General features: G+C 37.9%; 1 protein-coding gene across 10 annotated transcripts in view; it reads left to right on the top strand.

The window, feature by feature from the left end:
• Window positions 1-19,272, top strand: part of NTNG1 (netrin G1) — a 399,049-nt gene that overhangs the window by 226,950 nt on the left and 152,827 nt on the right. For all 10 annotated transcript variants that reach the window (XR_010659492.1, XM_065907714.1, XM_065907703.1 and 7 more), the window contains exon 3: window positions 7,171-7,811. Coding sequence is in view for 9 of the 10 variants with exons in the window: in XM_065907714.1 (XP_065763786.1) it covers window positions 7,171-7,811 (641 nt within the window). In the remaining variant the exon portion in view is untranslated. The remainder of the gene's footprint in view (window positions 1-7,170; window positions 7,812-19,272) is intronic.

Here is a 19,272-nt window from a genome sequence, read left to right as displayed (position 1 = left end):
ACAAAAGTAAAATTATTTATCCTATATCATTTGCAGAGTAGCCACATTTCCCATGCTCAGAGTTGGGACTCATGCTCCTCCAAATACACAGGTACTTTTGTAATAGCCATTACATAGCATTTTAGTTGGGGCAGTCCCAGGATATGGGACAGTCCCAGGATAATGTTCTAGCTATCTTGCTACCATGTATAAGCCCTACAGTGGGGCCCCTGCCAATCAATAGGGCAGGGTACAAAGTGAAATTGGATTGCCATTTGAAGAAATCACTGCCCTTTGTTTCCAAAGGAACAATGGACACCTGGAAACACACTGTCTTGTGAGTTTTTCCCATCTGAGGACATACAGAGTCTATCCCCATAGCTGTGGTCATTAAGTGTTTTTCAGTATTGGTGGCACTGATATTTATCTTTCTGGATAAATATCTTTTCCAGATTTCTGGAAAAGATATCCACTATCTTGGATTGTGTGTGCATGTGTGCTAAGTCACTTTAGTTGTGTCTGACTCTTTGCAACCCCATGGACTGTAGCCCACCAGGTTCCTCTGTCCATGGGGTTCTCCCAGCAAGAATACCATAGGTTGCCATGCCCTCCTCCTGAGGATCTTGCCAACCCAGGGATCAAACCCATGTCTCTTATGTCTTCAGCACAGTCAGACAGGTATTTTACCACTGGTGCCATCTGGGAAGCCACTAATTCTGATTTCTCTCTGTTCTCCCTAATGTCAATAACAAAGCTACACAGCCTGAAGAGTGAACCTCAGCATTACTGACTAAACATCAGCTCCCATACTCAGAGTAGCCTAAGTTTCATCACATAGGTCGTAAAGGAGGGGCCTTCCCCCTTTATTAGAGCCAAGGAAGAATCCAGAAGTTCCAAGACCAAGAAGTTCCAAGAAGGGACTGGAAGTGGGGGATCCCCTCAACCAAAAATTTTCCCTCTGATAGAAAGAGATTAATCACCAGCTTCCCAAAATCTGTCCTGCTTGGCTCCCAATGAGCTGTATTGAAAGAGGAGAAAAAGAAGTAATCTCCTGAGGGTGATCACCTAGCCTAGCAGCTAAAGCATGCTGCTTGTGGTCTGTTTCTCTGAGAACTGAGCCGTGGACTGTGCTACAGGTTTCTTTACCCTTTGAAAACCTTGCATTGGCAAAGCCATGTGTGTGTGTGTGTATACATGGTCCTTCACTCAGCAGGTACAATTCTTTGCGAACCTGTAGGCAGTAGCCTACCAGGCTCCTCTGTCCATGATATTTTCCAGGCAAGAATACTGGAATGGATTTCCATTTCTTTCTCTAGGGAATCTTTCTGACCAGGCGTCGAAGCCACATCTCTTGTGTATCCTGCATTGGCAGGCAGATTCTTTACCAGTGTACGATTTGGCCATACTGATGTCCATTTCAAAATCACAGTGGTCACCAGTGAAACAAACAAGAATGAGCCAGAGGCAAATGGTTGCTAGGCCATTCTTTCTCAGTGTTTTTCACGAATCATGTAAGTATTAACCCAAATGCTTCACACAGCCACTTGTAAGCACATGCCTGATGGCATGTAAATTTACAGGTTTGTAGCAAATCTCCCACGAGGATTCTCTATAGTTCCAACTGTCACTCCCAATAGTTTGCCAACAGGTTAAGCTTCAAAAAGTAAGTTCACAGTCGTAGGAATGACAACTATTACATTACATACTGCTTATACAGAATTTCCTTTTTTAAAAAAAAACTCTGAAGGGTCTAGCAGATCTTAGGTAAAAGGATGTTCTTTTTAAGTGTCCGATCCCATCACTTCATGGCAAATAGATGGGGTAACAGTGGAAACAGTAGCTGACTTTATTTTGGGAGTCTCCAAAAAAAACTGCAGCCATGGTATTAAAAGATGCTTACTCCTTGGAAGAAAAGTTATGACCAACCTAGACAGCATATTAAAAAGCAGAGACATTGTTTTGCCAACAAAGGTCCGTCTAGGCAAGGCTATGATTTTTCCAGTAGTCATGTATGGATGTGAGATTGGACTATAAAGAAAGCTGAGCACTGAAGAATTGATGCTTTTGAACTGTGGTGTTGGATATGACTCTTGAGAGTCCCTTGGACAGCAAGGAGATCCAATCAGTCCATCCTAAAGGAGATCAGTCCTAGGTGTTCATTGGAAGGACTGATGTTGAAGCTGAAACTCCAATACTTTGGCCACCTGATGCAAAGAGCTGACTCATTGGAAAAGACCTTGATGCTGGGAGGAATTGGGGGCAGGAGGAGAAGGGGATGACAGAGGATGAGATAGTTGGATGGCATCACCGACTCAATGAACATGGGTCTGGGTAGGCTCCGGGAGTTGGTGATGGACAGGGAGGCCTGGCGTGCTGCAGTCCATGGGGTGGCAAAGAGTCGGACACGACTGAGCGACTGAGCTGAACTGAACTCAACTAACAGAGGGAAGACACGTCTGTCCATAGAAATAGTAAGAACATATCTAAAATTTTATTTATTCCTCTAAGTTCTGAAAGCACATTAAAGAAGAGTAACAGCATTCCACTTTGGCTACAAAGTGCTAATTAATAACTACCTTCATTTCTCCCAGTAGTAAAATATTACATTATTTTTTAAATGAAGTTAAGCATCACAGTCTTCTAATTGTTATACAAATATTGAATATTTAGCAGCAGTGTCTGTTTAATTATTTAGACGTCTCTTAATGGTGTAAATATTATCAGCACAGCCATAAATATTTTCTGCTTTGTCCATAGACAATCAGCTAAGGATCTGTTCCTTGTATGACTTAAATTAAGATCTATTTAAGACTGCCTGCTGGCCACAAAATAATTACTTACACTTGCAAATGCCTGAGTCTGTTAGATTTAGCAGCTACAAGTGTTCTTTGCTTTTGCAAGTAGGAATAAGTTGTTTTCTTATATAAATTTTATTGTTGATTTTATTAGAGAGGATTAGGGTGTGGTTGAAATAGTTGAAATTTTAATTAATGTAATCCTTTTAACAGCAATTGTTTTCTTGTTGATTATTCTCTGTAACAACAGTACTACAGATCATACCCTTGTGAAATATTTACACTAAATATTTTAGCATAAAATCTCTCCTCCAGCTTTGTCTTTCTAGAATTATAAGATTTTCAGCTTTGGCTTTCTTCTTTTCCTCTCTCACCTAACATGCAGGGTTTCTTCTTAGGGAACCAGAATGACTTCTTTTTTTTCCCTCGGCTAATTTTCTGTCAATGTCACCATCTCTCAGTAAGTTATTTTGTTGTTGTTCAGTCACTTAGTCCATGTCCGACTCTTTGCAACTGCATGGACTGCAGCATGCCAGGCTTCCCTGTCCTTCTCTATCTCCTGGAGTTTGTTCAGATTCATGTCCACTGAATCAGTGATGCCATCCAACCATCTCATCCTCTCTTGCCCTCTTCTCCTCCTGCCCTCAATCTTTCCCAGCATCAGGGTCTTTTCCAGTGAGTCAGTTCTTCACATCAGGTGGCCAAAGCATTGGAGCTTCAGCATCAGTCCTTCCAATAAATATTCAGGATTGATTTCCTTTAGGATTGACTGGTTTGATCTCCTTGCAGTCCAAGGGGCTCTCAAGAGTCTTCCCTAGCACCACAATTTGAAAGCATCAATTCTTAATGGTCATCAATCATTAATCTCCTAAAAGAGCATGGATACTATGAAATATGAATAGTTAAATTTTTTATGCTTGGGTTTTGGTATCTGCATTCATTAGTGTAGTTTTTCATTTGAAAGGATTTGTTTACTCAATGATTTTAGTAAATCATTGTACTGCTAAAATTATCACTAGGAGTAGAGTCATATGAAGTATAAAATTGTTATTTTGATTAACCTCTGATTATCTCCTGTGTAAACTAGGAATTGTTCTTAATCTGCTCCAATGTTGTATTGTTCAGGTGAGATTTTCTCTCACCTCCCAGTATAAAATTACAATCAGTTTTCTTTCTCCAACACAATTCTTCCCTCCAACTGGCTTTATTTTTCTGTATAGCAGTTATCATCATGTAACGTTATAAAGCATTATATATCTGTTTTTGTTTTGGTTTTTTTTTTTGTTGTTTTTTTGTTTTTTTTAGTACATCTCCCTTGACTAAGATGGAAGCTATTCTAAAAGGAAGGACATGGATTTGTTTACTGTTATATCCTGAGAGCCAAGACAAGTGCCTCAAATATAGTAATACTGTAAGCAGTCAATAATTACAGCTTTTCTCTCATTTTCTTTCTGGTGTCTGAGGCACCAAATCAGTGCAGAGAAATGAAAATTTCCCGTCTTCCTGGCGTGCATTTTGATAGCTGACAACTGGATGTAGGAGTAAGCATTTTTCCTGGGTTCACTGTCTTCTCAGGCCAAGTGGAAGCATGTCCCTCTGGAACAGAAGCAAAGAGTGTAAGACTTGACTACATCTTCATTAAAGAACTAAAGCTTTAGGTTGTGCCCTGTTGTTTGGCATTCCATCCATGTGTTTGCAATTTTAAGAGTAATACAAGCAGAGAATCTCAAAGGATGCTCTCTAGGACTCTACTTATGTGGTATACAAGTAGAGATTACTAAAATCAAAAAGAGTTCCATGGTCAAATAAGTTTCTGAAACTGGGTAGTACATGAAGCTAAGGAAGGTTCTTAATATCAAGGCCTGTCAGAGGTATGATCATGCTCATTAGGGCTCTCCAAGGCAAGGGGACCTGAGACTTGGTCATAGTTCTTCTATTCTGCCAGCCTACTCTTGTTCCCATAACTAGATTCCATATAGGGAGCTCCATTGACTTAGGCATTGAAAGGGCCAGATCAGGTGCAGAGAAAGTGGGTTCCGGTTCCACCACTTACTCACTCTGTTATATGAGCTTGGGCAAGTTGCTTAACACTTCTCTATGCCTCAATTTTCTCTTCTGTAAGATAGAGATGAAAAGGATTACCCAGGATAATACATGTAAAGCAACTGATTCATAAGTGCTAAATAAATACAGGGTATTGTCAACACCTTTTATCAGAGGTGGAAATGAGTGCTTCTTAAATATATATCTTTAAGCATATTTTTTAAGACAGGCTTATTATTACTGACCCATACCCAGAATCAGCTAGCTGCGCCTTTTTTTTGGTCTCAGTACCCTGTCCCCATCTTAGAAGCTCTGTGTATCTAAGTGGAAGTGGAAGAAATGCTGTCTTTCAACAAGACTTAATACAAATGTCTGATAACTCACTTTGGTGTATCCCGCAGAGCTGATTTCCTGTGTTTCAGTATCCTTGACCTCAGATGAAGACACTTTTGTCAGGAGAAAGGTGGTAGCATCCATGTTAATGATTGTGCAGATGGCTACATGCTGGTAAATTTTGAAGTGACCATATTTTTTCAGTAAATTTCAAATGAAGGTGTGATTTGTATAAATCTGACCCCTTCCAGTAAAATGTGCATTTCCATATATTTAGAATTTATAAATCCTGACATATTCCACAATATTTATAGCCCTCCATAAAAAGTCTTTGCCAGTTTGCAGAGCTATGCATTTGGCTCTCTGGTATGCTTAAAAGAGTTTAAATAATAATAAATTTGGTGATTTATTCCACCTGGAACAGAAATTTATTTCCCCCCCCCCCCCTTGGCTCATTTTGAAGGGGATACTATAAATAGTGCCACAGACGCTGGGATCAGGAATAGGATATTGAAATTCAAGAGAGAACAGAAACATTTCCACTATCACTGATGCCTTGAATATATTTTTAAAACAGTTCTGTTCCTCAAATAATGTACCTTCTCTCCTTTCTCCTGCCCCTTCTCAGTTATGCTCAGACCCCCAAACCTGTTGCCAGCTTTAGGATTCAGTTGCATTAATGGGAAAGAGAGAGTGCAAGTTTTAGCTGACTAGATAGGAGGAAGTTGCCTCTAGGGAGGCTGAAGCAAGTCTCCAATGTTCATCTCATATTTCAAAGGAGTCAGCCAGTAACTGAGCATCAGTGTCTAAAGTGTAAATTCATTATTTGAGACTCAGCTTATGCATCCTGCAGATATGATGGAAAGTTCCTAGTTCATGAAAAAAAAAGAAAAAAAAGAAAAGCCTAGGGATAATGTCAGAGGATTGACTCTTTTACCCATCCGTGGTTATAATTACCCACTACAGGGTAATAGAGAAATACCTGAATAGTTGACTCCAAATGATACCATTTTTTAAAAACACAAAATGAAACCCAAATTGGAAAGCCAATTGTTTGCTATAGTATCAGTCTACTGATGAAACCTGAGAGCAGCCATTTAGTTTCACATAAGTGGTGTTGTAACTTGTGATATGACAAGGAGACTTTTCAGTTTCTTGTTGGAGTGGAACGTGAATTAGCCTTTGTGTGAAAGAAAATAATAATAATGGCTAAAATCCACGGAGAGCTCACTGTGGGCCAGCACAGAGTAAACACATCAAGTGATTGTGACCCTTTGCAAAAACCTTCTAATTAAGTACTGGCTTTCCTGTCCTGATAAGTTGGAGCACACCCCCGCCCAAAGTCTTTCCTGAAGGATCCCCTTGCCTCTAGCTAATAGGATGGCAGATGTTTGGACCAAGCCCCAGAGCCTGGAGTGTACCACATTTTAATGATTTGTGGTGAACAAAGTAAATGCTTCAAAAGCAAGCTTTATGAAGCAGGGACCCTGTTAAGAGTGATGGATTTGAGGTGAAGCAAAAAGAAACTGAATGTTGTATGGGGGTAATTGTCTCCCAAGCAAATCTATGGTTCATTGCAAATTCTAAAGCTTCACTTGAAAAATGACTTTTTAAAAACCTGTGCTCTTGAGGAACGCCCTTGAGGTGCAGAGAAATCTCCTTGCTTTTCTATAGCATCTTTCTAAGGGGATGCAGAAGTATTGAGCTATTAGACAGTTGCTCCCTGTCTTTGTGCTTCTGGGATCACATTATGGGTCTAACACATATGGGATAAATAAACTGTTTCATTTCTTAAAGATCATGGAAGGAAACAAGACAAGAAAATTACCATATTGTCTCTCTCTCTTTTTTAAGCTATTAAAGAGGAGAATCCAGTTATGGCAAATAAAAATGATTGCTGCAAACAGGTGTTTTTTTTTCCCTTCCTTTTCCTCCTAGCCTCCTACTTAGTAATAGCAACATGGCAGGATTTGTGTCACAGCAGTGTTTTGACGTGCCCTCTTTTGTTCTCCTTCCATAGGGTAACCCCTACATGTGCAATAACGAGTGTGATGCAAGTACCCCCGAACTGGCACACCCACCTGAACTGATGTTTGACTTTGAAGGAAGACATCCCTCCACCTTTTGGCAGTCTGCTACTTGGAAAGAGTATCCCAAGCCTCTCCAGGTTAACATCACTCTATCTTGGAGCAAAACTATCGAGCTAACAGACAACATAGTTATTACCTTTGAATCCGGGCGTCCAGACCAAATGATCCTGGAAAAATCTCTTGACTATGGACGAACGTGGCAGCCGTATCAGTATTATGCCACAGACTGCTTAGACGCTTTTCACATGGATCCTAAATCCGTGAAGGATTTATCACAGCATACGGTCTTAGAAATCATTTGCACTGAAGAGTACTCCACGGGTTACACGACAAATAGCAAAATCATCCACTTTGAAATCAAAGACAGGTTCGCGTTTTTTGCCGGACCTTGGCTACGCAATATGGCTTCCCTCTACGGGCAACTGGATACCACCAAGAAACTCAGAGATTTCTTCACAGTCACAGACCTGAGGATAAGGCTTTTGAGACCCGCTGTCGGGGAAATATTTGTAGATGAGCTACACTTGGCACGCTACTTTTACGCAATCTCAGACATCAAGGTGCATGGAAGGTAAGAAAACAGTTGTTTGGCTTGAATGAAAATGGGTGTGTCCAAAGAAAAGGCCAGTTTGCTGGTTGTGCAGCTGTAGAGTGACATTTGTCACTTTCTATTGCAAGATTTTCTCAGGATTACCGGCCTAGAGGTAAGTTCTGAGGCATTTGAGACCCTCAGCAGTAATTTGTGATCCCAGACTTGCTGCCATTGATCCTGAACCTGGCGGAATTTCATAGCATTTAAACCAAAGGCGAAAAAGAAAAGCATTCTTACTTGAGACCAAGGAACTCTCTAGGTCAGGGGGTGGTTTAAGTCCTTAAGGCAAGGAAGCCAGGGCAACAAAGCCAGCGCCTCTGTAAAAGGAACTGAAAAACAAGAAATACATCTTACTATTGTTTTTGAATTCAAGAGAGAGTTTCAGTATGGTGCCACTCTCTGTTTATGTTTTGTTACATAGTATAAAAAAGTTCTGAAAATGAAAATTATATCTCTTTACATTTATTAAATCAGAACCAAAAGCATTTAGGAAACATTGCATTTGTTAAAGAGGAGAAAGCTTTACTTTTCAGGGTTTTGGATGTTATTATCTTAAAACAATAAGCTGTCATTTAAAATATGAGTCAGGCTGTCTTCATTTTGTCGGTCAATTACAGACTGACCAAAGTTCAAATGCATTAATGCTCACAGTCAGGTATATCTTTGTTTTGATAATATACCAGAGACACAGTTGAGCAGGTTTCCAAGGACTTTGAAGACATTTAAATAAAAAACTTGAATAATGAGAACCAAGACCACCAACAGAGATTTTCAACCTAATTTTTGTGTGGCATATTACCAGAATAACCAGGGTGTTGAAGCTTGAGATGATGAGGTAGGAAAACTAAACAAAAGAGTGGAGTACAGAGCGCAATGGGGGGAAAAATGGAAATGTGAAGCAGAGCAAAAATCATTCTAAAAATGCCAGTAGAGCTTTAAATCAAATATATGACAATAAGAATACAAACAGTACATATATCATGTAGCTTTAGTTAACTGTGTAGATTTATTTAATCATATATGTAAACAGTGCATATATCGTGTATGTTTAGCTAAACAACAAGTCAGGATTCATTAAGTTTACTGGCTTCCAGCATCTCTTATGGCAGCCTAGTCTTCAGAGACTAGAGAAGTGTTGAGACTCCCTGGGCTTTCAGAGAGTTGTCTCAACCCACCTTAGTGATAGTGTTTATACACTTGTGCACTAGAAGTGGTCACTGCTGCTAAGTGAGGGCCATAGCAGGCATACAGAATGAGGTGGTGGGCATGAACTCAGTACAGTGGCAGAGGGGTTTTACCGTATGGAATCTTACTTATGGAGGGTAGCAGGAACTGATGGCCACCTATTCTCAGCTTTGTTCTAGCTTCACGTTTCTCATGGAAGAGTCGAGTCTTTAGCAATGGAGCCTCTTTAAAAACTTTTAACCAAGGCTTGGTGAAGTTTGGTGAAGTTATCTCCAGAGCAATATCTGAGATATTCTGAAAGAAATATGCACTGGTTCAATATTGAGCTTGCGGGTTCTAAGGTTCATATATTACCAGGGTATAATGAGAGAGCAGTGTGGAGCTCTGACCTTAAATATGAGCTTGTGATTTATAATAAAAAGCAGCTATTGTACTTGTGAATATTTTAGCACAATATCAGTTTCCAGTATCTTATTCTTGGGAACATGTAATATATAAAAATAGTTGATGTTGATATTGTTAATAATAGCAAACCATAACAAAGTAACAGGTATTCTGTTTATCTACAAGAATAATTGCAAAATTAAATCTGAATCCCAGTATGATCTATATTGTTAAGTAGAATCACCTCGGTCAGTTTACTTACAGTTTGAGAACTCCTTAATCTAAGCCAAAATCTTTATAGTCCAATTTCTCTAAAACTCTCATTTTGCACTTATAAAAAAGGCAGTCTTATGATGTTCTTTGGCTAGGAAATAACCATTGTTGGGCCTTATTTCTGTCATTAGATATTTGTTTTTGTTTCCTCTGAGTAGTCAAGAGAGTGGAAAGTATATTTTAAAGCTAAAGGCACTTTTGTGCATTCTTTACTGGGGTCAAACATACTGTCACTTAAAGGTGCCATGGTAGAAGTGTAGAATCCCATCAGATTTATCAGTTATCTTTTAGCCCTCATCCTAGTACTGTCTTCAACTGCATTTCAGTGGTTCTGAAGAGTTTGGAGGAGCCCTCCTCCCTTCTCTGGAACTCACCTCCTCTGTCTTTTCCTGTTCACCAGTCAACTGTAAGCTGGTAAGGAAGCAGCTGGGCAAAAGAGAAAGGTCCAGTAGAGCTGAGCCCCTTCCATTAGGTTCCACTCTGTCACTTCCAAACTCTGTCCAAATTCCTCAGGGCAAAACTGATGCTGGCATGTACTGTGCTAGGCACCAGATGGCTGGGGTATTTTTAGTCTTAGAGGAGGGACTAAAGAACTAAGGCCTGATGGCTCAGGCGTGTCTCCAGCTTCTAAGTTATATAAGGAAGATGGAGGCACCAAAGGGGACTGTTAAGTTGTCGCCTGGTTCACAGCCCTTTCAGCAAAGAAACTGATATAGAGTAGAAACTTCCCATTGGGTTAAAATCCTGAGTTTTCTTCTTCCTGCGTAGTAAATAATCTATAGAGGGATTGAGCATTAATTGATCATCTCTAAAATAAAGGTCTAAATGTTTCTTTTCAAGAATATTATAAATACAAACTTTCCAAAATATAACTGAAGTCTTTGCTTCCCTCAGCCCACTCTTCTCCAGCCTTGATGTGATTGCAACGTTTAACTTACTTTTACATGTCTGTGTCTGATCATGATAATAGATATTTTTCCATCTGCCACTCCACCTCCACCCCCACCATAATATGAGAATTGGCATGAGTTGTTTGGGGAAAATGGGGAAATTTCCTTACAATAGTGGACACATAATACTACAGGTTTTTTTCCGCTTGAAATATTAAGCTATGAAACAAAAACTGTGGAGTGTCTTTGTTCGAATTGACTGAAGACTATGACCTCCATTTCTCCACTTCATGTGCACATGTGCATATAGCCTTTATGTTTTATCCTGGCTAGTATAATTTTCTGTAAAAAGTGATGTTTTGATTGCTACTAAACCAGTGTAGCATTTATGTTCTTTTTTAGCATGTGACACATCTGATACCAGTTTCACTGGTGACAACAACTATAATCACATCATAAAAATTTTATTCCTCTTTTGCCCACACTTTTTTGGCTTCCATTTACTCCATCTTATTGTGTAATTTATTAAGATAATGGAGGAAAAAGAAGACACATGGCTGTCGGCATTCTTAGTGATTCTGTGTTACTTACATTGTTCAATAAACCTAATAATCTTCATGGACTAATTCTGACTTATGGATGTCCTGCTTCAGTAAATCAGGGTGATTTTCTCTAGTGAATAATAGAGGAGTGAGTGTGCCAGTACCTTAATTAAAGAGTGGCTCTCTTAGTCTTGATCTCATTTTAATTTACAGGGTAATACTACAATAATATTACTAATGGAAAGTACATTAAAGGGCATCAAGTAGCATTAACTGTATTAAATTATGGTACTTGTGTTAATTAACTGCTGAATCAAGATGGTTCTAATGGCCAAAAAGGTCATCTAATGCATAAATAAAATCTACCCAGATGAGGGGTGAGAGGAAAAGTGAAGAGAAGATGTTTGCTCTGAACATCTTTTTTATACAGACAGAGAGTTAAATGCCCAGGCCGTTAAATACAGATAATGTCCAAAATGCATTCTTAGTTACACAATTGGAAGTTCTGCTTTTTAAGTGTTTTGTTTCTGTCTAAAGTTTACAGATTTAAATTAATCAAAAAGTAAACATATTTCTCACATAGATAGACTGTATAGAACATAAATTCAATATTATTGTTTCTTTGAGGTGAAGAGCTTCAAGGAAGTAATGTGATTTACTGTAATAATTGTCCCGTCTGAAAGATCGATGATCACTGGACAATATGTTCATTGTTTTGTAAGATATGTTGTCAGCAATATATCATATATAGGATAATAGAAAAAAATTTTTCAACCTCTAGAAGATTTAGCATAGGATTGTAAGAACTTTTCTCAGTGGTAGAAAACGCTAATGAACATCTCCATTACTTACCTTATTACACAGTATTCCTAAACGTAATTATCAATATTTTTTTCTCAGTGGTGTTTACTCATTTCTTAACACCGTCAGGACCTATGCAAGCTCTCTACAGGCAGTTGGCTGTCAGTTACTATTTACAGGATTGACTTTGCCCTCTATGCCTCCGTCTATCTTTAAGAAAGGAGCCAGGGAGTACTAGCACAGAAGCTCCACTTCTGCACAGTTTTGGGTCCTTTCTGCCCTTCACTGATGCCCCAGCTTAGAACCACAGCCTCGCTGCCTAGTCTCAGGAGCTGGGAGAGTCCAGGGGCAGAAGTATTCTCTTTAGGTGTCAGGAGTGAGAAAGGCCCCCCTCTACTCTAACCTCAGAAAGAATAAGATGTACTCGTAAGCCCTCACTATAAAATATGACTGCTGTGGTATTTGCTCTAACTGGGACAAAGTGTGGTTGCAATTCACTTTCTTGGAGCAAGGTTTTCAAATGGTTAGTGCACAAACATGTGATATTAGGTAAGTAGAAACACCTGTGGAAACTTAAAAGTATAAAAGCACCTGAGCATTCTTCAGTTTTTTTTTTCAAATAATTTGGAAAACACCTGTAATACAAAAGTGCTCTGCCAATTATAAAAGACTGACATTTACCCTACAAGTTTTCCTACTCTTTTTCCTAGCTGCAATTTGAATAAGTCCACTAAAATATTTACTCTTCACCTCTGCTGTGAGAGGCATCCTGAAGGGTGCTTTTGACACGTTTGGCCTGGTGTTTGTCCATTCTTCCCAGTTAGTCCTGATTATTATTGGACTTTGCTACTGCTTAACAGACTCTGCTTTTATAATACCTTTCTTCTTTCTGTTACCCGAAAAGACTTTACCTCTGCCCTGGGACAGATACTGGGCTAGACAGTGGCTATACAGAGATGCAGAAGGCATAGTCAATGCCTTCAAGGAACTGATATCCAGAAGGGGACCAGACATGGAACAAAACATGGTGACAGTTTGGGTTAAATGCTTTTATTGTGTGAGTGTGTAAAGTGTCCTGGAAACAGAGCAAGAAATACTAACAATCCGGGCAGCCTAGCAAAAGCTTTGATGAGGGTAACACTTGCGTGGTATCTTGAATATGTGCCTTAGAATGCCAAGCAGCCAGTGCAGAATGAATATCCTAGGTTACAAATTATGCTTTACAACAACAAAGCATGTTGAGGAACTCCATTTAGTGAGGAATTGGTGGGGTGGGCAAATCCTGGGAGACATTCTTCCGTCTTCTTCCTGAGGACCTTTAGCATCTCCAAAAGCCTTGAAGGATTCCTGCAGCTGGGTATCTGAGTTCCCCATGTCACAGGAAATCTAAGATTATATGGGTTCTAATATATCAATTAAGTATAGGTGAGAAGCATTCAAGGCAATGGTGTTAAGGGATGATGCAGTGTGGCTATATTAACAAGGAAATACAGAGTGAGACAAGGAGAACAGTAACATTGTTTAATTGTGGAGCAACTGTAACTGCAAGTCTTGATGCACAAATGGAGTCTGTGAAAGTTCTCCAAATTCCATAAAAAGCCATCAGAGCATAAGGGCTTAATATTTGCTTACAAAGTCTATAGGACTTGGCCACCAATCAGATTTCAAAGAAGGAAAGACTTTAGTAGAGATCCAAGTGGAGAGTCCAGTAAGGATTTGCAAATATTGCCCTGGTGTCCCAGAGAGAGGTTTGCATGAGAAATGTAGGTTTGAAAATTATCACTTTACATGTGATGGTTGAAGTTTAGGGAAAGGATGACACTGATATGATAAGTGTTTTCCCTTATAACTATAAATGACTTTTATAAGGGCTTCCCAGGCAGTTCAGTGGTAAAGAATACACCTGCCAATGTAGAAGACACAGGTTCGATCCCTGAATTGGGAAGATCCCCAGGAGATGGAAGTGGCAACCCACTCCAGTATTCTTGCCTGGGAAATCCCATGGACAGAGGAGCTTGGCGGGCTACAGTCCATGGGGTTGCACAAGTCAGACACGACCTAGTAACTCAACCATCACCATCATCATTTATAGAACATTTATAGAACTCCCTGGAGTACTGTCATTTAAGAGGTAATTTTTTTTTAATTTATTTGTTTATTTATTTACTTATATGCTGTACCAGGTCCTAGTTTTAGCATGCAAATTCTTAGTTGTGGCATGTGGGATCTAGTTCCCTGATCAGGGATTGAACCCAGACCTCCTGCATTGGGAGCTCGAAGTCCTAGCCACTGGACCACCAGGGAAGCCCCAAGAGATAATTTTTAAAAGAAATTAAGAAAAACTCTGAGAAACAGAAGGAAATCAGAAAAGAGGGGAATGAGTTAATTCCCCTGTTAATATTTAAGTAGTATGCCTTTACATTTGTACAGCACACAGGTTATAAGATTCTTATCAGATCCCTTCTTTCCTTTAATCCTTACAAGGATTAAAGGCACCTGTGAGGCAGGTGCCATTAATTCTATCTTAAAGATGAGGAAACTGAGGACCAGACAAGTTCCATAACTTTCTTTTAAACATCCTATACATGGTAAAGTAACAAAATCAGGTTGCTATTTACAAACTTCATATTTTCTATCATGCTCTTGTAGCCACACTAGCCTGAAGTGAGCTCAATAGACATAGAAGACCCAGAATATCCTCCCCCCCAAAACCCATCTTTAAATGGCAGTAATGAACCAATAAGTCTTGTGGTTGTATCCTTCTTAGAATGTTCTGGAAGCCACCTCTCCAAGTCTTGTGACTCAGTACAGTTATCCCCACTTTGCTTTTTACAGAAGACCTATGTTAATATCTGTTTTTGCTAACCAAAAGGAATCTGAAGAGGATTTTTACCTTTATTTAAGAATGAGAAAAGCAAAAATAGCGTTTAGGGATTGTTCCACAGCAAGGAGGCAGCATGCGCCATGAGCGGCCTGGTGAGAGCTGCATCACCAGGCCCCTTCCCTGGAAACTACACTCAGCATCTTAGCATCAAGACTCCACAGTTTTGATCTGGGTCTGTGAGTTTCTGTGCTCTGTCTCAGTTTATTCCATGCAACTCCTAGCAAGATGTGTCCTAAGGTAATTACCTCTTCATTTTAAACCTTTTAGCTTATAAAAGGTTTCTCAGAAATGCCCTGTTTTCACATAGTGAAGGAAACTTGCATTTCATTACACCAGATTGCAGTGCATTTATCTGAACTTCTTATTTCATTTTACCAACTTTATAATGTGTAATTGGACTAATTTGTCATATTGTATTAGATCTAAGTGTTTTACAGCTAAAACAAAATTATGATAGTTGCTCATTTTCTGAGGGAGAAAATAAATGAACTTAATTTTCTCAATATTAATTTTTCTCATATTTTCCATAGACCTTTAATACCTGCAACTACTTCCACTTAATAGACATCATCAAACACTGAAACAATACACAAACATTAATGGATAAACTTGGAAATAACCAACTACCTTAGTTTATTTAAGAAAGTTTATCTTTCAGTTGAGAGCAATCAAATTTTCCTTTTAACTTCTTATATAAGTCCACATTCTGTCTTCCGGAACTGTAGTGGATGTGTGCTGCCTCTTTCATATAGTAAGCTTTCATACATTTGCAAATGTTTGTATCCCTTGAATTCTTTTTTCAAAGTAAATTTAGCCCTTAACCAATATCATCCCCAAACTTTCATTTTAATTTCCTCTTCTTTTCAAAAGAAAATGAAATTCAATAAATGAGAGCATTCAGATGAAAAACTTAATAATCATACTTAAAAATAAAAAACAATACAAAGCATTGCTACTTAACTGCAGTGGAAATGCTTAAAATAAAGATTTATGGTATGAATTCACGTTAAGTGGACAACAGAGTGCCATTCTGATTCAGAGTATATTTTTTAAATCCTTGAGGATTTCTTGAATTATAAAGAGATTATATGTATAAGCAGCTTATTTTCCTTTGAGATTTGTACCATTGTAAGGAGAGAATATGTCTAATAATTTCTCCAATTAAATTATGAACTTCATTAGTGTATAGAAAAACAACCCTGTTTAGGAGCTTGTCTCTTTATCCTAACTTCCCAGTGCTAGAGATTTTTTTTAAACTAGTGGATCGTTAAAGGGAAGATGTCTCCTTTATAAGAAACAAAAGGATATTTTTCCTCCCTCACTTAATTGAGTATTTTTATAGGAAGTTATGTTCTGGCTCCATCTATATGACCAATCAGTGGGAAATAGACATACCCTTAGCTTTTCTGTCCAGTTTCAGAACCCATGTTTTTTATTCTAATTCAGTGGTTGTCTTCTTTGGAAGGTCTTGATTTTTTTGTCCCTAGGATCAAAGGTATTTCATAACACATTAGGAGTTCATGGCCACTGGTTGATATTTAGTGTAAGAGATTTTATGGATCTATGTGACCAATGATTCAGTAGAGATATTATTTCCATTCATTCTCCAAATATAAGAACAAAAGTGTTAAGGTCCTGGTTTTTAATCATAGTAATTTGACTGTGTGGATAGATATATTGATTTTGTAGTCATATAAACTCCAATTCATTAAGCCACTTTTAGAATAAAAAATGTTAGCATAATCAGAATTAACTGTGCTGTATATAAATTCATGATTGCTATTTCTGCCTCCTTTTTATAGGTAAGAAAACTAGAAAACTATAAACAAGATCAACATTTAGTGGCAAAGGATTTTTTTTGCTTTTTATTTAAAAATTTTAATAAAATTTTAAAGGTTACTTTCCATTTATACTTATTACAAAATATTGGTATATTCCTCATGTTATATAATGCATTCTTGACATCATCTTATACCCAGTACTTTGTATTTCCCACTCCCCCACTGGTATGTTGCCTCTACCCCACTGGTAACCACTAGTTTGTTCTCTATATCTGTGAGTCTACCTTTTTGTTTTATTCATTAGTTTGTTGTAATTTTTAATTCCACATTTAAGTGATATCATATAGTATTTGTCTTTGTCTTATTTACTACACTAGCATAATGCCCTCCAGTTTCATTCATGTTACTACAAATGGCAAGAGTTCATTCTTTTTTATGACTGAATGTATTCAATTATACATGTATACCACATTCTCTTTATCCATTCATCTGTGGGTGGACACTTAGATTGCTTCCATATCTTGGCAATTCTAAATAATGCTGTTAGGTATCTTTTCAAATTAGTGTTTTTGTTTTTTGCAGGTACATACTTAGGAGTAGAATTTCTGGGTAATAAGGTAGTGCTATTCTTAGTATTTGGAGAAATCTCCATACTGTTTTCCACAGTGACTGCACTAGTTTACACTCCCATTATCAACGTACAAGAGTTTCCATTTTTCCACATCCTCACCAACATTTGTTCTTTTTGTTCTTTCTGATAAGAGCTGCTCTGGTAGGTGTGAGGTGATATCTCATTGTGATTTTAATTTGCATTTCGCTGGTGATTTGTGTGTTGAGCATCTTTTCATGCACCTGCTAGGCATCTGCATTTCCTCTTCGAAAAAGTGTCTATTCAGTTCTTCTGGCCATTTTTTAAAATTGGGATGTAATTTTTGATGTTGAATTATATAAACTATATATACTGGATATCAACCCCTTATAAGTCATATCATTTGCTAATATTTTCTTCTGCTCAGTAGGTTGTGTTTTTGTCAATGGTTTTCTTTTTGCTGTGCCAAAGCCTTTTAGTTTAATTAGATCCCATTTGTTTTGTTTTCCTCTTATTTTCTTTACTTTATGAGAAGGATCCAAAAAGATATTGCTGTGATTTATGTCAAAGAATGTTCTGCCTGTGTTTTCTTTTAGAAATTTTATAATATCCATTCTTACATTTAGATCTTTAATCAGTTTTGAGTTTATTTTGAATATAATATTAGAGAATACCTAGAGACAAGTGAAAATATGATGATTCAAAACCTGTGGGATGCAGAAAAAGCGGTTTTAAGAGGGAATTTTATAGCAATACAAACTTACTTCAGGAAACAAAATATATCAAATGAAGAATCTAACTTTATACCTAAAGGAAGTAGAGGAAGAAGAACAAATGAAACCTAAAGTTAGTAGAAGGAAAGAAAGATCAGAGCAGATATAAATGAAAATAGAGCCTACAAAAAAGTAGAAAAGGTCAATGGGACTATTAATAAAAGCTGATTCTTTGAAAAACATAAACAAAATTGATAAACGTTTAGCCAGACTCATTGAGGGAAAAAAAAGGAAAGTGAAAGTGAAAATGGCTCAATCACGCCCAATTCTTTGTGTCCCCAAAGGAGTTGTCCAGGCCAGAACACTGGAGTGGGTAGCCTTTCCCTTCTCCAGGGAATCTTCCCAATCCAGAGATCGAACCCAGGTCTCCAAAGGGAGAGGTCCCAAATCAATAAAAGCAGAAATGAAAAAGAAGTTACAACTGACACCACAGAAATAAAAGACTCATAAGAGACTGCTATGAACAACTATATGCCAAAAAATGGACAGCCTAAAAGAAATGAACAAACTCTTAGAAAGGTACAATCTCCCAAAACTCAACCAGAAAACAAAAGTAGAAAATAGGAACAGATCAATTTCCAGTAAGGCAATTGAATTAGTAATTTTAAAACACCCAGCAAACAAAAATCCAGGACCAATGGCTTCACAGATGAATTCTGCCAAACTCTTAGAGGATTTAACACCTAAACTTCTGAAACTCTTACAAAAAACTGTAGATGAAGGAACACTTCTTAACTCATTCTTTGAGGTCACCATTACTCTGATACCAAAATAAGACAAAATTATTACAAAACAAGAGAATTACAGGCCAATATCATTGATGAGCATAGATGCAAAAATCCTCAACAAAATACTAGCAAACTGAACCCAAAAATTCATTAAAATGGTTATATGCCATGATCAAGTGGAATTTATCCCAAAATGCAAGAATTTTTCAATATCCATAAATCAATCAGTGTAATATACCATGTTAACAAATTGAAGGATAAAGATCATATGATCTTTTCAATAGATGAAGAAAAGGCTGTTGATAAAATTCAGCATCCATTTGTGATAAAAACTCTCCAGAAGGTAAGCAAAGAGGTCTCCCTCAATGTAATAAAGGTCATATATGACAAACCCACAGCTAACATCATAGTCAATGTTGAAGAGCTGTTTATTTCTGTGAAAAGTTCTTTATTTTCCTCTAAAATTTGGAAAGAAACAAGCATGCCCACTCTCACCACTTCTATTCAACATAATTTTGGAAGTCCTAACCACAGTAATCAGTGAAGGAAAAGAAATAACAGGAAGCCAGATTGGAAAGAAAGAAATAAAACTCACTGTTTACAGAAGACA

Source organism: Muntiacus reevesi, chromosome 1, assembly GCF_963930625.1.
Source record: "Muntiacus reevesi chromosome 1, mMunRee1.1, whole genome shotgun sequence".
NCBI classification, from domain to species: domain Eukaryota; kingdom Metazoa; phylum Chordata; class Mammalia; order Artiodactyla; family Cervidae; genus Muntiacus; species Muntiacus reevesi.
The sequence above is the reverse complement of the archived record's forward strand: the minus strand, read 5'-3'. Positions and strand labels throughout refer to the sequence as shown.